General features: G+C 41.1%; 1 protein-coding gene across 1 annotated transcript in view; it reads right to left on the reverse strand.

Moving 5' to 3' along the window:
• The window catches only part of Npsr1 (neuropeptide S receptor 1), a 192,980-nt gene that overhangs the window by 145,950 nt on the left and 19,825 nt on the right, over positions 1-27,205 (reverse strand). Inside the window, 1 exon segment of the mRNA XM_028872595.1 lies at positions 9,589-9,721. Coding sequence (XP_028728428.1) covers positions 9,589-9,721 — 133 coding nt within the window.

The following is a 27,205-nucleotide window of genomic DNA, read 5'->3' on the forward strand; positions in this document are numbered from 1 at the left end:
TCTACAGCAACAGAAGAGTAACTAATACAGCCCCTTCAATTAAAATATTTTCCTTGATGCCAGGAGGAAGTCACCTATAAATGACAGCTGTACTTTGCAGTCTTGTTCTTTGCACGAACCTGCTAATATCAGCACCTTTAAGTGAGAACAGCTCACTCGGATGCGCTTAAACCAGAAGCCTCTGCTCCAGGTCCAGTGTCTCACAGAGTTTTCTCATTTATGTGGAGAAACTCAATACACAGAGTTCCTACCAGAATCCCAGTGCTCAGCATATATCAGCTGATCTGCATTTTTCTCTTTAACCTATGTGGCTATGTGATCATCATGTTGTTGGTAGGAATTTTTCCTTTATAAATTTATTTCTACTGTTAGGGTCACTGAGCACAGAATGTTTTTTTTTTTTTTTTTTTTTTTTAAATACAATTAAGAACGTTGGAGAGATCTTACTGTGGCATGGTCAACATGGACAATGGATTTTAAATTTTCTCAAATGAACTCGGTGCAAACCATTGAAAATAAAAATTCCTCCATCCCTGTCCTTCATTCCTGACAAGCTAAACTGAACAGCTTAATATTGGCCCTCGTGGACTGCAGATGGTGTCCATGCTTTGTGTGCCAGACTTTTATAATGACACAAGCTTTTCAAATTCTTAATTTTAATTTTATATCTGTGGTTATTAACAAATTACCCTCAGGCCAAATATGGTCATCATGTCTAGTGTGCATTTTTTTTGATCAGCATAGTCTTTGAGAAAAATTGGGTCTGAATGCCTCAGGCAGGGTGCTCGCTGCAGTCAGCTGGGCCTCTGCTGGGCCTGTCTCACTCGTTTTCACTGCCTGCTGGACCCCTGAAGGCATCTGAGATCGAAACCTCTGCTCTGCACTGGCGTGAAATGTTTTGCAAATAAACCGCATAGAGAATAATTCTGAGTGTACATGTGATGAATTGTTTCAAGAGGAATACAGTTGTGAATTTACAAGCAAAGTTGCTGATAAATAGATTGGGCTTAGCATTAGAAGCCCTCTTATCTCCCTTCATGTTCCTTCAAAGCAAATAACAAGACAAAGATAAAGGTACGAGAATCTCTCGAGAATAGAAGAAGAACTATGAATATACAAACACTTACTGTAGCCACAGAGTTTGCTTTCTGGGTTTAATATCTTGGTCTGTTGGTGCTACTGTTACAAAATGCCTGAGACTGAATAATTTATAAAGGATAGAGACTTATTTTCTCACAGTCTAGAAGCCAAGAAGTTAAAGATCATATGATACGCCTTTAATCACAGCACTCAGGAGGCAGAGACAGGTGGATCTCTATGAGTTCAAGGCCAGCTTGGGCTACAGAGTGAATTCCAGGAAAGGCACCAAAGCTACACAGGGAAACCCTGTCTTGAAAAAAAATCACATGATAAAAAAAAATCACATGATAAAATCTGGTCATAACCTTCTTTCTGTATCATAGTGATTGACAGAGAATGAAAGAGGTAGGGAGGAGAAAGAGAGACAGACATACACACACACACACACACACACACAGAAGCAGAGACAGAGAGACAGACATACAGACACACAGAGAAAAGAGAGAGAGGAGAGAGAGAGGAAGAGAGAGAAAGAGAAAGAGAGAGACTAATTTCTTCACTGTTTTGATAGAAAATCTACTCCCATGATAACCCATTTGTGAGATAAAACCAATGTGACCCAATCATTTCTGAAATGTTCCACATTGATGGCATTGGGCCTTAATTAACACCATGGACCAAACAAACCATATTATTCCCCTCAGCTCTTAGAACTGATTATCCTTGTCTCATTTCACTCAAAAAACCCTACAAACTTGAGTGTAATCTAAATGGGGAAGCCATGCATGTGTCCTCCAACAGCACGTCCCCTGACAGTGGTGAGCTTGTAAAGTTAACATAGGCAACATATTTCTAAAACATAATGGTGAGATAGGTAGTTCCAAAATTAAGAAACATGGAAAGAGAAAAAACAAACCCAGTTAAGTCCAAAACCCAGCAAGACAAATCGTATTACAACTAGAATAATCTATGGTTTAGGGTTCCAGTCTCAGGCAAACCTGCCCCCTTGTGTAGAGAGTTGTAGAGCACACCTCATGCTTGGAATCTTATGCCAGGCTGGATTGTATGCCAGCAGACCTACATACAGTTTGGTGGTGTTTTGTGAGATAAGCCTAATGGGCACTGCCTGTTTTGCCTCTAACTTTGGGATATTAGCTATTTTTAATTCCTTTACCTGATCTCTGTATCTTGGACCTTGAATGTTCTTTCAAAGCCCATGTGCTGGTAAAAGGTTGATCCCTCACCTGTGGTCCTCCTTCAAGGAGACAGAATCTTTAAGAGTTAGAGCCTAGTAGAAGAAAGTTAGACCACTGGGTGTGTGCCCTTGAAGGGGACATTGGTACTCTGTTTCCTCCTCTACCTCTCTTTGTTCTGGCCATTGGGAGGTGAGCGGGTCTTTAGTCAAATGCTCCTACCATAGTTTTCTGTCTCTTCAGAGTCCCAAAGGAAACACAGCCCTGTCACAATGGACTGAAGTCTATGAAATCATAAACCAAAGCAAACACTGTCGTTTTTTGAGGTAATTGTCTACTTTGTCACAGTAATAGAAAGCTAACCAAAACTCATTCACTATCCTTTCCTTTTCCTTTTAAATTTTAACCTTTTCTATGCTACATTTAAGACATGTATCTTTTATGAATAGACTATAACTGGTAAATTTAAAAATATACTATGATGAACTTGTTATTTTTGTTTGATTATTTAGTCTGTACAAAATGCAACTATTATTATAGTTGATCTTTTAGTCTAATAACTCCAAAATTTTTATCTCCTTTCTTAACTAACCTCCTTTAGAGTAAGTGTATATTATACAATATGCTATGTAAAAATTTATGTATTTTTGCACTTATTGAGGACTGTATTTTATAACTCTTTTGGATTAAAAAATATTTCTTATTTACCCGCAAGTCTGGGCTCTCTTTAGTTCTGATGGACACCTAGTAATAAAGATAAAATTCTTTCTAATTATTATAGGTTATAGTATTGAGTATATGTAGCAGGAATCTTAAAAGGTTTTATTAATAAAAACAAATCCAGAGCCAGGTATTGGGGTGAATGCTGGAGGATCAGAGAAGCAGAACAAGCCACAGCCACCTCACCTTGCCAATTCTTCAGCTGATCCTGTTTCCTCAGATTGGATGCCTCTGAGTCCTCATCCAGAATGAATCTCAGCTGAACTGTTGCTCCAAAGCCTGAAAGCTTAATCAGCCAGTTCCTGGTTTCCACGCCTTATATACCTTTCTGCTTTCTGCCATCACTTCCTGGGATTAAAGGCTCACTTCCTGGGATTAAGGCGTGATTCACCATGCCTGGCTGTTTCCAGTATGGCCTTGAACTTACATAGATCCAGAGGGTTTTCTCCCTCTGGAATGCTAGGATTAAAGGCGTGTGTGCCACCATTTTCTGGCCTCTATATATAGTGGCTGTTTGTTCTCTGACCTCAGATAAGTTTATTAGGGTGCACAATGTTTTGGGGAACACAATACCACCACAGGTATAAACTGACAAGTTCAAATTATTTGAAATAAGACCACATAAGATGCTCATTAACTGGAACCATGTAGCTCACAATTAAAAATAATTCAGAAGGGTTGCATTTTTGGCCACGAGAATTTTAAGCGTAAATGTGAATCCATATATATGCTGGTGTGTCCCTCACTGTAACTGGCTCTGATGTTCTTGCTTTAGATAGAAACTTATTTTCTCTCTATAAAAAGGCTGGAACCTATTGTCTTTGAAATCTAAATGATATGATTTGGTGGGAGTAAAAAATAAGGCAAAAATAAAATTCTTTTTTCAAGCAAGAAGTGTGTGCTTGCTTATGTGATCTGATGAAAATGAGATGTCTATGAGAATGAAAGTCAGGGCTCAGAGGAGACCTGGAGGAGCCAGGGGAGACAGGCAGCCAGAGACAACAAATAAAACAAAGAAAAAGTTAGACTTCTCTGACATATGATAATAGACATATAGAAATAAAAAGTTTTTAAAAAGTAAAGATAAGACCCAAGGTTGAAGGAACATAGAACTGAGAAATTCTAGTGGCAGTTGACAGTTGAGAGAACATAAAGTATGCAATTTTTGGTATTTGCTTTTCAACAATCTCATTATGTTTTTTAAATGTTCACTAAAGTCTTTTAAGCACAAAAATTCATGTTTCTACAGGTAATCTCAAAGAAAACAAAAGAAGAAGTGTGTGCTTGCTTATGTGATCTGATGAAAATGAGATGTCTATGAGAATGAAAGTCAGGGCTCAGAGGAGACCTGGAGGAGCCAGGGGAGACAGGCAGCCAGAGACAACAAAAATAGGGGCATAGGGCTGGGGAACCTTGGAAGAGTCACAGGTATGTGGATAGGAGCATATACTTTTTTTTTTTGAAGGTTTTTTTTTTTTTTTTTTTACTTTTTTAAAATTTATTTTACAATACTATTCAGTTCTACATAATAGCCACAGATTCCCTTGTTCTCTCCCTTCCTGCCCCCCTCCCCTTCCCCCAGCCCACCTGCCATTCCCACCTCCTCCAGATCAAGGCCTCCCCTGAGGACTGGAATCGACCTGATAGACTCAGTCCAGGCAGGTCCAGTCCCCTCCTCCCAGATTGAGCCAAGCATCCCTGCACAAGTCCCAGGTTTCAAACAGCTAACTCATGCAACGAGCCCAGGACCTGGTACCACACTGCCTAGATGCCTCCCAAACAGATCAAGTCAATCGACTGTCTCACCTATTCAGAGGGCTTGATCCAGTTGGGGGCCCCTCAGCCTTTGGTTCATAGTTCATGTGTTTCCATTCATTTGGTTATTTGTCCCTGTGCTTTATCCAACCTTGGTTTCAACAATTCTCGCTCATATAGACCCTCCTCTTTCTCACTAATTAGACTCCCAGTGCTCCACCAGGGGCCTAGCTATGGATGTCTGCATCCAGATTCCTCAGTCCTTGGATGGGGTTTATGGCACAACTAGATGTGGAACAAGGATGACTGGACTGCTACTCACATCACCAGTGAGGCTACCTGGAAAACGGGACCCCAAGAAAAACACAGAGAAATGGATGAGATCTACATGAACAGCCTGGACATGAGTGGGAGCAATGAAGGGCGAGGGTCGAGGGAAAGAGAGCAGGAGATCCTAGCTGGGTCAAGAAAAGAGAGGGAGAACAAGGAATAGGAGACGATGGTAAATGAAGACCACATGAGAAAAGGAAGAAACAAAGAGCTAAAGAGGCCCACAGAAATCCACAAAGATACCCCCACAAAAGACTGATGGCAATGGTCGAGAGACAGCCGGGACTGACCTACTCTGGTGATAGGAGCATATACTCTTAAGAATGGGGTTCCTCAGCCAGGCGGTGGTGGCACACGCCTTTAATCCCAGCACTGGGAGGCAGAGCCAGGCGGATCTCTATGAGTTGGAGGCCAGCCTGGGCTACAGAGTGAGTTCCAGGAAAGGTGCAAAGCTACACAGAGAAACCCCGTCTCAAAAAACCAAAAACAATGGGGTTCCTCAAGGATGCCTGCATCTGTTTATGTCCTCCATCCTTACTCATGTCTTCTCAGCTTTGCTACCAAAGCCTCAGAGATCATCGCTCCTTGTTTGTGGAGTCCTTTCAATAGCTTCCATATATATCACATTTTAGGACCCTGAACCTCAATCCTAGACTTATGGAATATTCTACTTGTTCAAAATTTTTCTTCACTTGAGATACTTCTGATGTGACCCTTTAAAGGTTTTAAAATATAAAAACATTGTCTACAACACCATGATAAATTCACTCCAGGTTAATTAGATTATGAATTAAAATAGGACATGCATCTTCCCTATTTGGTGATAGATGATAAAATTTCAATTATTCCTTTGTGATTTGTGGGAAAAAATTTAAATGGTAGATCAATATTCTTTCTACCTCTAAGTTTTCATACTATAATGAAATACACAATTCTTTAGTGTGTATTACAACATTGCAGCCTAAGAAACATAATGAAAGACAGCTCTATCACCCTCTTTTGTGGTCTTTTGCATTTTAGCATGAGCTGGATGACACTAAGAGTGAGAAGTAGGACTTCTGTTGGACAGACAGACTTCCATCACATACCTCACCTTATTGACTAGAGGTTCCTTTAACTTCTCATATCTTTTTAATGGTGGCATTGGTTTTCACAACTCAAGTAGTACAATTCACAGTAAGTTGTTGGAGAGTGAAGTGTGTGTGTGGGCTTTGGGTTTCATTTCTTTTCCTATTGCCATAATAAAATGCACAGATAAAAGCAATGTAGGGAAGATGCTTTCTTTAATTCACAGCTCCAGGTTTCATGGGAGGGAAGTAGAGGCAGCAGAAGCTGGAAGTAAATGGTCACTTTGCATCCATGGTCAAGAAGCAGAGAGCAACAGATGGATGGTAGTACTCAGCTCCTCTTCCCCATTTTATATAGACCATGATCTCCTGCCCAAGGAGGTATCCTCACACATTAATTAACATAATAAAAGTAGTCCTCCACAGGCAAGAGTAGAGGCCAGTTATGCAGTGATTTCCTTTGAACTGAAACATGCCCTTCTGGTGGAGGAAGGAGAATTACATGACTCAAGAAGGAACAATCTTAGCATCTCTGAGAACCAAAAAATAACAATTTATAAGATCCCTCCTCAAGGAGCATTCAACAGGTACTGGGGAGAACAGCCTGTCTGACCTGGGAAGGCAGAGGCTGGCAGATTGCTGAGTTTGAGGCCAGCCTGGTCTAACCATCGAAAACAGAAAGTTGGTGAAGATGTAATTGAAGGGGCGGGGCTGGGGGGGGGCATGTTCTAGCCCTAGTAAACAGCAGAACTTGGCAACTCTGGTCACATGGTTCTGGAGTTAAGGATACATTTTCATGCGGTGATGGAATCTTCCTCTGTGACTAAGGAAAGCCACTGAAGCCAGGCATGTATCAGGAGTGACCCTGAATGGAGGCCCAGAGAGACCATTGTGTGAAGCTGTGAAGTTGAAGCCTGGATTTCCTTGGAGAAACCAAGACTTTGGAGATGCCAGATCCATGGGATACCTGCTGAGGAAAGCTGCTAACAGGGAGTGGAACCAGACCAAAGTGTGTTGCAGTCAATAAAGCTGAAAGGAGTTGGATTTCTGAAGAGTGATTTCATATCGGGCATGGAGCTGCAGAGTTTAGTTTGCCTAATTGGTTTTTGTCTTCTTGTGGTTAGGTATTTCCTCACTATGCTCCCTTCCCTGTGTTTTAGAATGGTAATGTATATCCTGTGCCATTGTATGTTGGAAGTATATAATCTGTTCTTTTTATTTTTATTTTATAGGGGATTAAGGTTAAGAGAGTCTCAGAATAGACTAAACATTGTTGAGACTGTGATAGACTATGGGGACTCTTGAAGTTGGACTAAATGCACTTGGCATTATATTGTTACAAGCTTATGGGGGCCAGAGAGTGGAATTTTGTAGTTTAAATATAGTTTGGCCCCCATAAGCTCATAGGGAGTGGTACTATTAGGAGATGTGACTTTGTTGCAGTAGGTGAGACCTTGTTGGAAGAAGTGTATCACTGTGGATATAGTCTTTGGGGGTCTCATATATGCCCAAGCTGTGCTCAGTGAGAGAGACCACTTCCTGTTGTCTGCAGGATGTAGGACTCTCAGCTACTTCTCCAGCACCATGTCTGCCTGCACACTGCCATGTCCCAAGATGATAATGGACTGAACCTCTGAAAATGTAAGCCACCCCAATTAAATGTTTTCCTTTATTAAAATTGCTGTGGTCATGGTGTCTCTTCTCAGCAATAGAAACCCTAACTAAACCAACACCCTACCTCAAGGCTCAGGGATCTTCTCAGGGGTTGGGGGAGGGTAGAAAAATGTAAGAGACACAGGTAGTGGATGACTTCAAGGAAGCAGTATTTTCTGAACACAGCAAGGCAGTTGCACATATGAACTCACAAGGATTGTAACAGCATGCGTAAGAACTGCACAAATGCAGGCTGGAAAAATAACCCCAGAATGGAAGGAGGAAAGTGAGTATAAAATCACATCTCTAATTGTGGGGCTATTGGCATTTGATAGGTGCTGGGAAGGACAGTCTTAGTTTCCTTCAACTATGTGACCCCCTAACAGGTTGACCACACTCTAGGGCATGCCCAAACCCATACTGGAATCAGTGAGTTTAAAGAGAGATTGAGAAAGAGAAATAAAAAGAGACAGAGAAAGGAATGATAGAGTTAGAGATGGAGATGGTAGAAAAGGAGGTGGTAGAGATATAGATGGAGATAGAAATGATAGAGATGGGGGTGATAGAGGTAGAGATGATAGGGATAGAGAGATGGTTACCTATCCTTCTACTATAGATCTCTCTCTATATATATCTATCTATCATATCATATATTCTATACATATGTGTAACATATGCATATAATATATATACATGTATACATATAGTAAGGATATGGTTAGATAGACAGAACATATAATTGGGTGGGCAGGAAGGTGTTGGAGTAGTTGGAGGAGAGGAGTGAATATGATTAAAATACATTGCAAGAATTTTAAAAAATTAATTGAAACATTATTAAAGAAATACAATGTACACCAATTTTCTTTAATATAAAAAATATAGTACTTTATTTCTCATACTGTGGCTCAAAACTAAATTCCCAAGAAGTTCGAGCCACTGTTGCAGCTGAGGCAGTAAATTGCACATGTTGAGATGAGATGAGCAGCCCCTGTGGACAATTACCATCTTTCTTGTAGCACATTACAACCCTTTTTTCTTTTACATTTTTCCTATAATTTAACTCCAGTTAAACTGCTGTGGCATCCATCTTGCTAGCATACCCCTGGGCCCCATGCCCGGTTCTGCATGGACTCTCGGTGAGCCTCATTTGGTCCGTCTCTCTCTGGCCTGTGGAGCAGTGCTCCCTCCCTCCTCGCCCCTTCCTGTCCCTTTTGAACAGGCCCTCTACCACTGTGACCTGGGCTGGGACCTTCCTTTAAAGTGCAGTTTCTCCCTTGGCATATTTCTCCCTTCCCCTTCCAGATGTGCTGGACATTCCCAACTGGACATTCCCAACGCCCAGGGATGTCAACTTATTTTTATGCTCTCTCCAGCAGAGGTTTTCCACATCACTTGTATTTTGAAAGTAATGTCCATAGACTTTAATCTGCAAAGGACTAGAGATGTCACATTTTATCATCAAACGTAGACTATTGTGGTTGATTTTCTGGGAAGAGTATATTCCTCATGCTCTTAAAAATAGGATGATAAAATCAAACGACCTGGAGGCTGTTGTGTATAGGAAGATTGAAGCCCTACAGATCTTCAGTGGCGACACTGAAGGTAGCATTTTCATGTTGCTAACATGGGAATTTTTATGATGAGAATCTTATGGATATGTAAATGTGCTAAACTTGTTAGAGGAAATGTTCCAACAAGGCCTTTATATCCCTATAGAAATGATCAGACTTGCTAATGCTTCAGGAATTTTGCATACAGCTTTCTTCTCTCCTGATGGTATAGTCACTTACCCGTGATGGCCAATTGAGTCACAAAGAAGGTCATTCTGGACTTTCTTTTCCTTCTCCAAGTGGAGAACAGCACAACAGAGTTTCCCACAATGGTGAAGACAAACAGGACCCACAGGGTTATCAGCTGCTCTGTCTGCAAGAAATAGAATAGCTTGAAACAGAGCAGGTAGAGGACCAGGTGCTTCCCAGGATGGATGGTACAGGCTGGAAAGTGTTTTTCTGGACCCTTCCCTACTCCCTTCCCCACCCCTACCGGGGAAGCTTGAATCCTTATATAAGCAGTGGAGTAAATTGATGCAAACAAAAATTCTTCTTCTTTGGCAAGTAATTTTAACTTCATGTGAGAGGTTAGGTTATATAAAAGAACACCATGGTTACAAGATGTGAAAAGAAGTGTTTAAAGATAATAAGATAGGTAAGTAAACTCTTCAATTTGGTGAACTATTGTGCAGCTATCAAAGGTAAAGTGATGAAGAATTGGTAGTGACATTAAAAATACTCATAGTATAATATTTAAGTGGGAAAACATGATAAAATTGTGTATTGGGTGTGACTACAACTTTGCAAAATTACACACATAGGGACAGAAATGAGGTGCACTAAAATGTTCACAGTGGTTATTTTAGGTAGTATGATTATGGGTTATCTCTCTCTTTTTCCTTTGACAAATTTCATAAGATGGTAATATTAAAGTTCTGCTGAATAATGTATAATTAATAAAAAGAAGAGCAGGGATGCCACTCACTTAAAATGCCAAGTCCCTCAGAAGATGTTTTTTATGCTCTCTTCAAATGGAGCATTTTATCTGCTTGATATCCATAGCACAGAATAAACAGAGGGGCTGCCTCAGCTAGACTCAAAGTGAGCTATATTGCAAGGCTTGTGGGGAAAGGACATGGGCCCAAAGGAATCCAGAGGAAGCCAGAAATCAAAACCAAATCGGCCAAAGCAATCCAGGCGAGATCATTTTAGGAGTGGGCCAGATTAGGATTGCAGCCCAAGAATGTAAGAATCTCAAGTACAGATTAAATTCCGTGTTCTGGGTAGCTAGATTCGGAAACTCTGCTGCTTGGCCAAACCTGAGTCTGAGACATTGAAGGCAAGTATTTCTATCAACATGATTAGCATCCATTGTCAGTTGATTTTGGGTGAAGGGGATTCTCCACAATGTGAGCAGACTTGTGCAGTGAGTGGGCTTTCAATGGGATCGTGTACTAACAAACTCCTTTAAAGTTGAAAATATCACTTCATGTGTGTATTTAGTATATCTAACACATCAATCATCATAGTAGCCTATCCAACCTTAGCTGTGTTTAGAACACTCACATTAAGTCACACTTAGACACAATTATCTAATATATAAATCTATTTTATGAAAAAGTATTAAATATCATATGCGATCTTTTGAAAATCATAGCAAACAACTGCTTCCTTTCATGACAGTGTGGCTCACTGAGTACCATCCTCCCTGTTCCCAGCATCACAAAAGAAAATCAGACTGCACATTGCTAGCCCAGGAAAAAAATTCCATATTCAAAATTCAAAGCACCATTTATAGAGCTGGGAGTTTAGCTCAGTGTCAAGTGCTTGCTTACCCTTGACAGAGCCATGGGTATTAGCCTCAGCACCACACAAACACACACAAAATCATACTGAGTGCATGTTCTTTCACACCACCATAAAGTAAAAAACTCAGGAGTTGAAGCATCAAAAACCCAAGCTCCATAAATAAATATATATGCTCACATTCATAATCCTTTCACTGATACTGTCTGTGCATGCCAAGCTCAAAACTAACACCATTTGTTGATTAACATAGAAATTAATTCTATGTGATAACAGAAGAATTGATTCCTTTTTAAGAAACTGGAACAATGCAGACCATATCCTTTACAGTTGCCTTTCCATTTTAATCAACTCCCCATTCCGAGGCAAATATCATCAAAACGTTTTTTTACTGTCAATTAGCACACAAAATATTAGGTTCATTATGACATTTTAAGTGTGTTTTTGTTGCGTCCCCTCCTCCCAGCTTCTGCATTTCCCTGACCCCACTTGTGACCTTCCCCAGATATCTGCTTCCCACTGTTGTGTCCATGTGTTCAATTGCTCACCTGGCAATTGGCTCCCTAAACAGCTTTTTTTCCTCTCACGAGGACTCCTTTATGTTTTTCATAGCCAATGCCCACATTCAGACCTGCACACATAATCAGATCTTATTAAAGGCCATGCTTCCCAGCAGGAAGAAGAATCTATGATATGTGTCTTTTTGTGTCTGGCTCAGCTCACTTCATATAATTCTTTCCAGATTTACCTGTTGTCCTGAAATTTTCACAGTTTTATTTTATTTTAGGTTTTAAAAGCATACTTTATGTATAGCAAGGTGATTCATATATCATGTTATTGTTTTCCATTTCATTTATTTATCTAATAACTAAAACTTTATTGTAAAGAATTTGCAAATAAAAGACATTACACACTGAAATTAGGCAGATCCAAAGTCCACACATCTCAATGAACTTCTATCCAGTTAGAGTGGCCATTTGGAAGCAGCAAGATTCACATGGGTTTTACATTCTCAATAGGATAATATAGTTCTTTATGGTTTGGGTTTTTTGGTTACTTCATTATTTTTTTAAAAGAGGGATTCTTATTGTGTATGTCTGGCTGGCCTGGAATTCAATATGTAACTCTTCCTGCCTCCACCACTGGAGTGTTGGGTTAAAGGTACGCCCCACCACTGCAAGACCTATGAGATTGTAGTTTTAAACAAAAGGAAACAGGAAACTGTCAGGTTACAAAGTTCCTCTCTCCAGAACAATTATTTTTAAAAACTACTTTTCCTAAGTTGGTCAATACAAGAAATGTACTACATGACTAGCCATGGCTAGTTCCATTGCAGTGACTGGCTGTGGAATTAAAAAGGAAGCCCAGGTTTACAGCCACCGCATCAAAGGGATAACGAATGCTGGATTCTTTAGGAATGCCAAAATGGTTCTGGCTACTGCAATACGTGGAGAGTTAAATTCACATAGTTACCACAGCTGGTGGAAGCCATAACAGAGTTAAAACTAGAAAAAAAAAAGCTATGTATTTTGTTTCATGGCTTATGTGCCTCTTTCTTGATTTCCTTTCTAAACTTTTAGACTTTACTCACATATTTTTCTTTATAGCCAAATGCAGTTCTAGGCAAATATAACTTTGATTATAGTGTATATCCTGCTTGTGCTTTGGAAAATAGTTTATAAGCATATACATGAAATAACAAATATGCAGTGTTATGTTGTGTGTGTATTAGTTTGTTATTTACTACAGTCAACATATTGTACAACTTGTTTGTTTTGCTCATCAGAAGTGGCTAAATAAGTAAGAGTGATACTTTCACACAAGAGAATAAAGTATTTCACTTCAAAGTGAATTGATGGGAAGTGAAAGATGCTTCAGTCGGTAAAGGCACTTACTGCCAAGCCTGGGAATCTGACTTGGATTTCTGTGACCCACATGGTGGAAGAAGAGAGTCACTCCAACAAATTGTTTATGCTCTCTACACATGTGCTGCGACATATTTGTAAGCAAATATACACATGCAATACATAATATACATACAAAGATACACACATGCATTAATGTAACAAAATAGATGAATGGAGGATGGGGATATGGCTCAGTGGGTTAAGTGCTTTTGTGACACTATGAGGGCCTGAGTTATGACTCCTAGCACACAGGTGAAAGCTAGACACAGGTTGTACATGTCTATAATCTTAATTCTGGATAGGTAGAGAGATCCCTGGAGTTCACTGGTTAGCAAACGACAGTAACATCCTAAATTTTTTTGAGACAAAATTTCTTGCTCAACCTGTAGCTAATCATATAGTATAGGCTTACCCTACGGCTAAAGACGTTACACTCTTGAGTCACAGAGCATGGAGAAACTGAGTTGGTACTAACTTGGATGCTTTACCCCTACTGACTAGATTTCAGAAGAGGGGAAAGAAAGATTGCAAGAGCCAGAGATGCTGGGTAACTTCAAGGGGATGGTGTTTTTCTAGACACAGTTGCATATATTCACTCATAGCAATTGTGACAGTCTATACAAAACCTTTGCAAATTCAAGCTAGACAGAATTCCAGCATGCAAAGGGGATGGGGGCATGAAATCCTACCACTATTTGACTAGCTATTGATATTTGATAGTTTGCAGAAGGCAGAAGGCCTGCTTTCTTTAAAGATACAACTTCTATAGGTCTTCTGCATGCCAGGGCAGGCTCCACTCCTAAGATGAATTGGACAAGACCAACCAGGCTCAGTGGGGCCAATAAAAAGAAATCTCAAGGTTGGATTGGAAGGGAGGGGAGGGTAAAGGTTACGGGTGGTGTTGGGGGAGGGAAGTAAATATGTTCAAAGTACATTTTATGAAATTCTCAATGAATTAATAAAAATGTTTTTAAAATGTTATATGGAGAATGATGATGTCAACCTCTGGCATAGAACACACACACACACACACACACACACACACACACACACACACACACACACACACACACACACACACACACACACACACAAACAATCTAGTAAAAACAGAATGTTGAGAAGCTCCTAAGGCTGTGGGAGTGGAGCACACTGGGCAATGAGTTGGGTGGAGTCAGACTGTCTCACTCACTTGCTCCTATGCATGACAGAATGTGGTCCCTTGGGTTGCCATATTAAATCCTAAGCCTCCCTGCCAGGTTACAGAGATGGAAGGAAGTTCTTAGGATATCCCACAAGTCTCCATCCTTGTCAGAAGTCCAAGATAAATCTAGCACTTATATGAATCTTAGGGTATATCAGGCAATATTTCAGTTCTCTGTTCTAGATTTGCAGATGGAGACCAGAGTTTCTGGATAGACCAGGGCCTTGGGCATCATGAAAGGGAAGTAGGGTAGACACTGGCACTAGAGAGAAGAGGGAGACGGAACTGAATGGGAGAACCACAGGGCTAATCTTTGCTATTTTGGAGGCTACACATAACCTATACCTTACCTCCAATGTGCTTGTCATTTCCCACTTAGAGAATCACTTCCTTGCTAACTGTCAAGTCAGAGGCCTTGACCTTGTTCTCTGCTCACCAGAAAGTTTGTATGTCTGGATAACCTGCTACTTCAAAAGCAATCTTCCTATGAATGGCATCAAGAAAGCCCAAGGAGGTAACGTTATTAGCCTGGAAAGGATTGTTTTGGCTCTAATGGGGAAATTTAGTTTTGATAGAGAAATGCTGCTTTGAGCTAGACAAACAGCTCCCTGCCAGGGGCTACATCAAGGGGCTCGTCCATGTATCATACTGACACCTCTCACTCAGCAAATGGTGTTCAGGTAGTAGGGCATGAACAATCGATTTGATCCTAGAGAACTTATCTTCTAAACATTGTAGATCAACTTGGAGAATAAAGTAAAAGCTGTTGATTTTGCTCGGAAGGTGCATTTGTGGAGCTGACTGATTCTGATACAATAGAGGGCTAGGATGGGGACCAAGTGTGTATGTCCTGAATATAGTCCTTGTGGACTGCACTGTCAGGAAGGATGGTGAGAGAGGTACCTGTGGTTCAGGAAAGGGTTAAGGAGGCCTTGGGCAGGTGATATGGTATGTAAAGTCAGTGGGCCACAGAGTACTCTTGCTCAGCCCATGGAAGGAGCTGCAGGGGTTGATGGATTCATACAGTGCTGAGACACCAGTGTGGGCTGTCTTTCTGTAAGGTTTTTCTGTAGTTATCTCCCTGCCCCATATGTTCCAAACAGGTTAGGCTATCAGGGAAGTCCACGATCCCTCATAAACAATTCTTGTCTCTTAACTATGATCATGGCTACAAGGCATTGTATGTGTTGGAGGCCTTTGAAAAGTACTTCTCAAAGTTTGGGTTATGACTTAGGTAACTTCATAGTATGGTTTGTTTAGGATGATCCTTGTATGGATATTTACCAAATAGTTATGTAAACTGACCTTTATGTCCTCAAAGTGTCATGGTTTGAATCGTAAATTATAAGCTAACTCTAGTCTGATTGGGACATTGTGTGGGCTTCAAACGATATACCCCAGCACTCATCAGCACTTAACAATTACTCTTCTGGAGAGACTGTAGGGTTGGGCCATTTAATATCTGATAATGGGAGGCCCCTGGAGATCTCTCCAGTACTGCACTCATTGAACATTGCAACACATTCATTTCAACCCTAGTGTAAAAAGGAGGTGAGTCACCAATAGCCACTTCCATTATCCCACCCAGAGACTCTAGATGTACTATTTCTTTGGGATGGTCACTGTATGTGTTGTGGATACAATTGAAAAATCCAAGAAAGGACACTCTTCATCGCCTGTTGTGCTGTTCTTCATAAGGTCTTGCACACTTTCACTTTCCTGGTACTTATGTGAACTTGCCCTCCCCCCCACATTTGTTGACATACCATAAAAGGATTACCAGAGGTCAAGGTGAACTGCTGTTTACCATGTCTAAAGCTGTGTAGGAGGTAAGGCTGCCTGCTTATCCCTGTGCTCACCATAACAGGGAGAGTACAACTTTGTGTCAATCTGATAGGAATGAAGAGATGGGGGAAGACTGGACTTCTCCATTCCCACAAAAAAGAAATAGATGTGTCTCTCACTCAGGTTCTGGGAAGAAAGGGACAGGGCAGACATTTAGTCTGTAAGAGATGGCAATGCCTCCAAGATAGGGTGTCAAGAAATGAAACAGGAAGTCAAGAGTTCAGGGTTGTGCAGATGGCCTACTTGAGCTAACAATCCAAAGGCCTGGGTTAAAGCACTAACCAGCAATGAGGCTGGGCTAAGAACTGTGTTCAAGGTGTTGTGTTTGCTGTGGCAATTAGATTTGAAGAAGCTGATGAGATCATCTTGAGGGATCTCTCTTAATAATAAAAATTCCATCAATACATGCTATCAAAAATGATGAGATATTGTCTTAGTTTCGTTTTTTATCGCTGTGAAGAGACACCATGACCACAACAACTTTTACAAAGAAAATATTTAATTAGGCTGACTCACTTGCAGTTTCAGAGGTTCAGTTCATTATCATCATGCTGAGGAGCATGGTTATGTGCACGCAAATATGGTGCTGGAGTAGTAACTGAGAGTCCTACATCTTGCAGGCAACAGGAAGGAGACACTGAGCAAAGCTTAAACAAAAGACCTCAAAGCCCACCTCCACAGTGACACACTTCCTCCAACAAGGCCATACCCACTACAGCAAAGCCACACCTCCTGATAGTGCCACTCCCTCTGAGATTATGGGAGCCAATACATTCAAATTAACACATATGCCAACACAAAGAAGACAGTAAAATCACACATGTCCAACTGAGGTATCAGAAAGAATGTTTTAGCAGCCACATAACTGTGGCGTTTTTCTTACGTCACAGTATGTTGAACAAGAGACTTCCTGGCACTTGACATATATCTCCTTATTTGATCTTCCTAGCACCCAAATAAGGGAGCCTTGTTATCAGGTTTATGGATGAAACCATTGTAAAGCAAACCTATTTTCAAATGAAATCTGACCTAAGTTACTTTCCTTGCTCTGCCATTTGGACTGTAATAGCAGAACACACTTCCTCCGATCTATTTAGTAGCTACCTGCCTTCTAGTATTAAGACACATTGAAAGTCATTAAAGTGACACTCTATTGGGCTTAATGGAATTTTAGCTGTTGTTTTAAATTGTAGACCTACCTACAAAAGCTCTACAAAACACCTACTATATGCATACATGCATCTAATTCCAACAACACCATCCCTAGATGGGAGAGAGTGAATCAAAGTAGTAGTAGATATCCAGTGATATTGCAGAATTGCTAATTAACCGGGGAATCCATTCTTCCCATTGCTGAAAGGATGGAAATGAGTATTTTCAGTGTCCCCACAAAGATGGGAACTACCTTTTATCAATGTGTTCCAGTACTGTGCGTGACAAATACTTAGAGTTTTTGGCCTGCCTGTCTGCATTCTCCTTCCTTCCAGCACTGGAGTTTCAGATATGGGGTTTCACATGGGTGCTGGAGATCCCAACTCAGGTCCTCATGCTTGTGAAGCAAGCACTTTACCAACCAAGCCATGTCTCCAGGCAAACCTTGTATATTCTCTAGACTTCATGTTTTTGCCTGCTTTGATTGCTGTAGCAAAGTACCTGATCCTGGGTAATGCATAAAGCGATTCATTTACCCAAAGCTTTGGTGATTCAGGAGCATGATATATGATCTGCATCTGCTTGACTCTGGTGAGGGCTCCTGGCTACAAGTTGACAGACGCCATTGTGATGGGAACATTGATAAGAGGAGAGATTGTATGGTAAGACAATAAGCAAGCATGATTTATGAGCCAGGCCATGGGACCTATTCTCTCCAACAATTCTTTCCAGTTAACACTATAATTAAGCTATTGTAGCTTAACTGCCTGCCACAAGGTCCTACTTCATTAAGGTTCAGCCACTAAAACATCACCACTCTGGAGACCAAGTTTACATATTAACCTTTGGGGGACACATTCAACACATGTCTCAATTATAGACTCTTGCCTATTTGGTTTATAATAAAGGTCATAAATGTTGTTGAATGATTATAGGGTTTTATTGTAGCATAGTATTGCTCAAGGTTCTCTCTTCTTCTTCTTCTTCTTCTTCTTCTTCTTCTTCTTCTTCTTCTTCTTCTTCTTCTTCTTTTCTTTCTCTCTCTCTCTCTCTCTCTCTCTCTCTCTCTCTCTCTCTCTCTCTCTCTCTGCGCATGTGTGCATGCACTTGTGTGTATGTGTGGAAGCCCAAGGTGGATGTTTTATGTATTCTTTGATTATTCTCCCTTTATTTTTTCAAACTGAGGCAGTGTCCCACTGAACTTGAAGCTCTCAGCTTATCCTTTGTCTCCACCTCTAAACTGCTGGGATTACAGGTGGCTGCTAAATCTTTCCTGGTTTTTACATGATTTCTGAAGCTTGCAAGCAAGGGCTTTAGTCAGAGTCACCTCCCCAGGCATCCAGCTATCTGTTCCATGCACTTCAGTAGACACATGGCTTGCAGCTGTTAGAGACAGTGCGCTGTCCTGGGTATCTCTTCCTCGTGTTTATGGGTATGGAGATGGTGGGGCAGAAGAACCACATCAACCCTTGACTAGATGATGCCAAGTATGACTTTAGTCTTCTGAAACACTTTATCACTTGCTGTATTTAATATTTTCTTTCCGAAGTGGTATCTTTTATTTAACTTTTTTCCCATTTGACAAAGGTGATTTATATGACAGTGACCCACTTTATATATTTCTTTGAAGTTACCTAACTTGCAAATTATTTACTTTTCATTCCCTCCCAAGCCCCTGAGTTATGCTGAAATAATTTATGAACAACACTCCTCAGATTCTTAATAAATTTTAACATACCTTCTGAGCAATCACTTTTGGCAGGTGTATTAAAGTGTCATAAACCAAGAATTATTTAGCTATTAATTATGCTTTTTCAAGACCATGCCTCTCTTTTGCTTAATTTCTGGCTACAGCCTTGTCAGCTTTACTTAGAAAGTTTAAGGCAGGATCTGAGCCCTCTGTGGTGGAGGGAATTCTCCTGTACCTGCACAGCCACTGATCCTGGGCCAGGGAGCAGCAATGTGTTCTTTTTATACCCTGCAGAGGTGTATTACAAACACCAGTGTGCAGAACAGCCTTGCTTCCCATGTTTTCTTTGTCTTTGCAGCTGCTCATTTTTATAGTTAGATGTTTGGTGTTTTATTCTTTCCTTTAATGTTTCTGAGACTTAGACACCAAGTTATTGGATTTGGTCTTCTTTCACTGTGAATCTTCTTGACAATTTTTTTAATATTAAAAGATACAACTTTAAGAGTCAGGTAAATCTACTTCTGTTAAGGTTTCCTGCCATTTTTCCTCTGACCTCTGCCATGACTAGGTGATTGTGTGGACCTCCTAGATCTTCTGCATCTCTTTTCTGCCTGTATCCAACATATTTAGTTTTCCCTCCTTTGCTGTGACTTCTATAAGAATTTATTAAATCCTCTTCTGTCTTACCTATCGAGTTATCTTTTCACTCTAGATTTTTGAAGTAATGGTATTTTCATGTTAAAACAATATTTTTCTGAACCCATCCATGCCCTCTTTTTAATGCAGTGTCCATTTAAGTCTGCTGAGAATATAGATGAGTTTCTAAGACTTTCCCATTTCTTTCAGGAAATCCATTTTATAGAGTGAAGCATTTTGATACTTCGAGCAATTTTCTTTCATGAAAATTATTTGATTCTGTACATACCCAGCATTTTTTTCTCAAACTGTATGGAGAACTAGAGGAGTGATTTTTTTTTCTACTCCTGCCTTGAAGGTCTTTGATCTCTATTGATCTGTCTCTTCCAATCTCAGGTGAATAAGAAAGGGAAAGTTACATTGCTTATGATGTTTCCTCTCCATCAGGGAAGGTTTGAACTTCATCTTTCTCATCCTCTTAGTGCTGTGAGATGTTCTGTGTGTCAAATGTGTTACTCTGATTGGTTAATAAATAAAACACTGATTGGCCAGTAGCCAGGCAGGAGGAAGTATAGGCGGGAAAAGGAGGAGAAGAATTCTGGGAAGTGGAAGGCTGAGGCAGAGAGACTAGAGACTGCCAGCCACCACCATGACAAGCAGCATGTGAAAATGCTTGTAAGCCATGAGCCATTTATAGAAATGGGCTAATTTAAGAGATAAGAACAGTTAGCAAGAAGCCTACCACAGTCATACAGTTTGTAAGCAATATAAGTCTCTGGGTTTACTTGGTTGGGTCTGAGTGGCTGTGGGACTGGTGGGTGACAGAGATTTGTCCTGACTGGGGCCAGGCAGGAAAACTCTAGCTACATCTTCTCCTGTTTTTTTTTTTTCATTTGTTTGGAGTGCATTTACGGCCTTGATCATGCCAATAAGCATTCTGGTGGTGAGCACATTCACAGTCCTCATTTTTCCTCTTAATTTTGAGATAGAGAATCACTGAGTTGCCCAAACTGGACTCAGATTGGTCTTGAACTTGCCAACCTCCTTCCTAGTTTCCCAAATAGCTGAGATTAGAAGCCAGTGTCCTCTAACCTGGCTTCTTACTTTCTCTTTTCAATACAGAAAGTTTTTCAATTATATTTACACTCTAATGGTCTTTCACAGTCAAGTCAAAAGAGGAAGACACCTGAATAAGAGAACTCAGGTTCTCAGTACTGAAACTCAATGTTATCTTTCCAGATTAAATCTCTTTCACGTTCTTTTTCCCTCACATAAAACCTTCGGTGAGGGCAGTCAGAGCTCGGCTCCAGAAAAGTTGACAGTGACAGGTATAAATGCTCCACTGTTTGCATGGTAGGTGAGCAAGTACAATGGTGACACCAAGAGACATATTTCCAGCAGTTCATTTTCTGTCTACTGGGACTGTAGTGGGGGTCAGCTTGTTGTATAAACTAGCAGCACTTTGCAGACTTGTGAATCTTAGCTCTGAATAGGCTTGGGGCTCAGATCTGCTCCACTGGGTGCACTCAGTGACTAAAGGTATAATCATTGACTTGTTTGCCATGTCAGTGATAAGCAAGCTGGTCTTCAGAAGTGCTGGGAAGTCAGTGTAACCTTGGGCTGAACTTGTTTTAGAGCTGGAGATTGGATTTGCAGGTGTAAACAGTTCTGTCAATAGATCAAGGTTTCTTTTCCTCTGGGTTCGATGGGCAGATCCTGTATATATAGTCTGCACAGGTCCTCCCCATCTGAGGATTTAGATGTTGCCTTCAGGAAACTTACAGGTAGAGGAATTCCAGTACTATTGATTTCTGGGCTTGCCCTAAGAGTTGATTTTATTTATTTACTTACTTATGAGTTCATACAACATTTCTTAATTGCCCATTGTGTACCAGATTAAATAACCTGAAGTAATGATGCTTCCAGGGATAATAAAGCACGAGACAGTTGTATCCAGTCACGTTTAATCCTGCCTCGTCTAATACAACTATGAACACACTTAGCTGCTGGCAAATTTTTCATGGTATTTACACACACACACACACACACACACACACACACACACACACACACACACACACACACACACCAGGGTAACACGAGGATGTGGAGAGTTATGGTATTAGGACTTGAGGAAACATGGTCACAGGAGTAGCACCTCCCACACAGGTAAGTCAAATGGTAGAGCCTGACTGAATCCAAAGGCTTTGGTCCATGCACAAGTGAGGCATTTTGTAGGCAAGAACCTCTCTGACTTTGGTTTTCTTATTACCAGAATAATGATAAAAATAAAATCCATCTGAGACTAACTTGGTGGTTGACTAAGGTTATGATGGTGGAAAGGTTTCGTTTAGTGCTGGATTCAGTGTCATAAGATGGGTCACTACCTTTGCACACGCTGCTCAAATTCTTCCTGTTACCTGTATCAATCTGTTGTCCTGTCATCTAAGTTTAGCAGTATCTCTGCCTGTGATCCTACCTCCACCCCATCCTGATGGCACCCAATACCATTCATTCTTGACCTTCACAGAATATAGTCGAGGACTAAATGCCCCCTAGTGGTCATATGAAGCAAATTTCCAGTCAGATGCATAACAACTGTGTTGAAAACAATACTTGAATTTGTAATTTTTTCTTTTAAAATATATTTTTGCATTGGCTTATATATTACCTACGTGCGCGCGCCCGCGCCCGTGCGCGCGCCCGCGTACACACACACACACACACACACACACACACACACTATCTCATTTCATGATGTACATGCAGAGGGAAGAGAACAACCAAGGAAGTCAGTTCTCTTCTACCATATGAGTTCCTCAATGGAACAAGATACTGTTTCATACAGAGGCCCGTCTATGGCCTGAATGTAGAATTTTTGATGCCTAAAGCTAGAGTGCTCTCAGTTTCGTGACTGCTCACTTACAACCAATTGGCCTTGAAACTCAACACAATTGGCTGATGTGGCAATGTCAGCAACTTGTGTGGGAGTCTCAGGGTACTGCAGCTCAGTTTTGAAAAGGTGAATCACAAGGTCCCATGATGGATGTCATGGCGGTCAGAGCTGACACAGGACTGACACATGGTGTATGTGTGGGTGGTCGGGCATAGGATAGCTTCAAAAGGATGCTCATAAATGTGATGCTGAGTCTGAATCTCCTTGATGAGGTTGGCATCTGTATGGCTGTGCCGACTAGTTTGAGGTCAATCTGACAGAAGCTAGAGTAATTGGTAAATGGGAGCCTTAGTTGAGAGATTTTCCCCACCAGATTGACTAGAAGACAGTTTCTTGATTGATGTTTAATGTGTGAGGGCCCAGCTCATCATGGACTGTGCTTCTTTCTGGGCTGATAAGCCTAAGTCCTTGTGATCCTAGGCAGGCTGAGCAAGCCACGGGAAGCAAGCCAGCAAGCAGCACTCCTCCATGGCCTACCCATCAGTTCTTGTCTCTAGGTTTCTGCCCTTTTGGAGTTCCTGCCCTGGTTTCCCTCACGAATGGACTGTTATCTGGAAGTGTAAGGTAAATCACCAACTCTTTCCTTCCCAAGCTGCTTTTTCGGTCATGGTCTTTTATCATAGCAATAAAAACCCAAGACAATGGCCCACAGAATATGTTAATAAACGTGTTAAATAAATAAATAGTAGATGACAAATGCAGAGAGGTTCATTTGCAATGGAAAGTATCTCAGGAAAGCTAAAACATTTAGTCACTCTACTTGACTGTATGTGTCAGGATTGTCTGAACTGGAAGCCACAATTTATCCAGATGTAATTAGAATCCTCTTTTCCACAGAAGGCCTGGAAAGTGGAAAACAAAAGCTTAAAGTGTATTTATTTACCAGTTGGAAGGTGAACATCTTCTCTGGCTTGTCATATACGATACATAGCAATGTGTTCTCTGTCATCAGATGCCAGGCTCTGAACATCCCTGGGGAAGCCTTCCATGTTGGTGACTTACCCATCAGAACTTGATCAGTGGTGTCTACCTGCTCAGTCTTGCAAATAAGGAAAAGCAGCCGAGACAAGTGGGTCTCTTGGTTTATAAATGCTGCAGCCAGGATTCTCATTGTGGCTTTACTCATGGAAACACTCATGCCATGCATGCCCATTTAGTGGATTTCTGTCACATCTTGGGTAGAGATTGACATAAAGCGATGACAGACATTGCCTCATCGCCTTACTTTACGCCTTCACATTGAAAACCATCTTCATCTTCATTCTGATTCAAACCTTGACTCTGTAGCTGGGTTAGAGTAAGACTTAAGTCAATGCTGATTACATAGTTTGGATGCTGGAGCAATGTGTGGCTTCTGTATGACAGTAATCACAAATGTGACAGAAAGATTCAGCTACATCATCTGCTCTGAGTGAGGGTTAGAGAACTGTTGCACCCTCACATTTTCATGGTTTCTCTTCTGGATGCGGTTATTTGTGTGATGTTAAAGACTGGTATTTCAAAAACAGGAAGGAGTAAAAGATCTGTTACTTTCCAAGTCAGGAAATGAAATTGCAGAGAAAAGTTCAATGATAAATTCATAAAACCTCAGTTCTCAGCATGCAGCAAGGATTTTGCTGTTACTGAGACCTGTCTGGCTTTTACTGTTCATATCACCAAGTACTGAACCCCGAGTAAAACCCTCTTGGATTGTTTACGTTGACTGAAATACCAAAAGCAGAAATATGAATTCTTAATTCCATTGGAACAGAAACGACCATATATACAAATGGACATTTCAGTGAGACAGACAAAGACAGACTGCAAATCTTTGATCCCTAAAGATGCTTAATTAGACCTGGATAGTTGGCCATTCTACTAAGCTTTGGGGACTTCTGGGCAGTTACTGAACAGTTAGGAATCTTGCACTCAGAACTTTGCCTCATCCTCTCTCATCCCATATTGCTTTAGAAGCTCTGCCAAGTGGTCAGTAGCCATCTGGCTGACATGGAGGCCCAGTGGTAGGAATGCCCTTCTCAGAGGGCCACCTTCATTCTTCTGTAAAGCCATCTTCTGATGATGCAGTTTTGAAAAGCCTGTCTTATTGTTTGTTTGTTTTGAGTAACTGACTTCCCTCCCACAACCCAGTTGGGATACCTTTGCATTACAATTGGAACATTGTCACTCCAGCTAGTCTTCTATATTCACCTTTCCCAGCTCTTTCACCTAGAGCAAGAGGGGGGTTTCTACATTGCGTTATCTGTCATCTCCATACTCATACATTGTGAGAAAAAATACTATGAAGCGATGCATACATAAATGGGCACTTAATTCAACTATTATTCTATTGAAGGCTTTTCATAATTCTTTCACAGACATCCAGAACAGAAATGGAGACAGCACCTCTAAAATATCTGGGCCTGTCTGGGGACTGGCAAAGCAAATTGGCCGACCTTCTGCATGAAGAATGGAGGGCTGGGCCTCCACAGTATAGCAGAGCTGTGGATCAGGCTATCTAGTGTAGTTGTGGACTAAGACTCATTTTATGAACTTTTGAGGATTGAACCAGGGGAGGTAGTCACCTTGAGGGGAGACTTGGCTGATACACGGCTTTATAGAAATGATGCTTAGAACAAAAAGGGAAAGCTGTCTCAGAAGTGGTGTAGCTGCAGGCATGATTCAGTTGGCTTACAGCTTTGGGGATGGGTATAGAGGAGTCTAAACCAGAGTCTGCAGTCAAATGGTGGGGGCAGAGATTACAAACTAATGTTTTCAGGGAAATGTCTATGAACAAACTGTTACAGGATCCCCAATAAGGGACTTGAGGTGAGGCAGTCATGGTTGGTCAGAACCAACATTCTAAAAATACAAACTCATGAGGTGAGCCAAGTTTGAAACCCTGGAATATAGCCAAGCAAATAATTCACAGACAGAGTGAGCAAAGTGCACTTTGGGAGGAGTAACCCTGGCTGTCCAGACACACGAGGGGAGGGCACTGAGCAGAGGAAGACTGATAACGAGGACCAGAGTTGAACCCTGAAAGCCAAGTCTCAGAATGGGATGTCTGCACTAGGTCCTGTCCTATGTTACAAGAATTGCTTCTCAGACTGTCCATCTGCTGGATCTTCTTCAGTGACAACACCATCTTCACAGGTGGCAGAATTAAACACGTGCTTCTTCCCATGGGGACCAGGCAGGAAAGCTATTCAACTTACTCCAGATAACCATTTACAATGTGTTTCTTAGTTTAGTCTCAAGGACATGTTCACTGACTGGAGGTACATTTCCAGTCTGTGCAGGAACGATTCGTCAGCTGGTCTGGAGTGTGTAATCAGCAGTGCTGGGAGCCACAGGCCAGGCTTTAGTGGCTGTGTTAATTTCTCATTCCCTTATTGTTCTCATGTCAGTAAGGACTTGGAGCATGGAGCTATGCTCCATGAGATTCATATGCTATGAGATTCAGTTTCTGGTTGCCAGGAAACTCTAGATTCACCAGCAACAGAAGTACCAACGTTCCATATGCACCTCAACAGAGCCCCCTGTGCCTCTTTCTTGGCCCACAAGAGGATGTCCTTATTAGCCACAAATGAGGTGGATTGGAAGCTTTGAAACAATTAAATTCTGAGCTTCCATTTGAATTCCCACAATGCATCAAGCCACAGCTGTTAGAAATCATCTGAAAACCTATTGTGCCTTGAGTCTATGGAGTAATTAATATTTGCTGAATAAACAAACGAAGTGTCTGCTCTGTACCAAGAACTGGGATTAACATTTAAATTGCTATTTAAGCTCTAGACTCTTGAGATAATAAAAAACTAACATTTGGATAAATCAGATCCAAATCTCTACAATCTAGTAGAAGTCAAACGACTCTGTCCTTCACAGCCCACATGGAATTGGTTTCAGCCTTTTGCCTGCCACATTCCACCTGTACTCAAATCTATTCTAAAACCGTGTAATCTTAGCACATATCCCTTGCCCATCCTCCCATGTGCCTTAACTCATCCCTGGATTACTTATGAAGGTCAATGCAAATTCTATATGTGACTGTTACACTATATTTCTTGAAGAAAAATGACAAGAAAACAAGCCTGTATGTGTTCAGAACAGACATTTTTGTTATCAATTTTTGGTGTTTGAATGTGGATGCAAAATCCACAGATATGGAGGGCCAACTGTAATTGCTGTAAAACAAGTTAAAAAGATATCATTCTTCCTGATGAAGCAGGTAATTGATAAAACTAGGGTAGTAGGAACTTGTCTTCTGGTCTGGAAGGTGGTATCTGAGGGATTCTCATGGACAGGCCATCTCACCTCTGACTCTAATATTTCTAGCTCATTCAGAAGGCTCAAAATCAAACAGCTAAAACAAACAAACCATATAGCAGGGACTGATGACAAGGAAGAGGCCAGAGGCAGATGCAAGGGCCAGAATGTGAGGCTGCGAGTCCTGGCAGATGAGAAGAGGCACAGGGCATAGGCAAGGCTATATAGGGGAATGCAGGGATACCATCCCAAATCACAAAGCCTGGAAGCTCCATTCTTCACGCAGCTGGGTTGCATGACTGTTCATCAACTTGTGATGGGCTAATGAGTTAGTCTTCAGCCTATTCACACAGCTTTCTATTTTCTCTCACTTCCCTAGCTGAACTCCTGGGTCCTTTATGCACAATCTGAGCCTT

Source organism: Peromyscus leucopus, chromosome 7 (assembly GCF_004664715.2).
Source record: "Peromyscus leucopus breed LL Stock chromosome 7, UCI_PerLeu_2.1, whole genome shotgun sequence".
Classification (NCBI taxonomy): Eukaryota; Metazoa; Chordata; class Mammalia; order Rodentia; family Cricetidae; genus Peromyscus; species Peromyscus leucopus.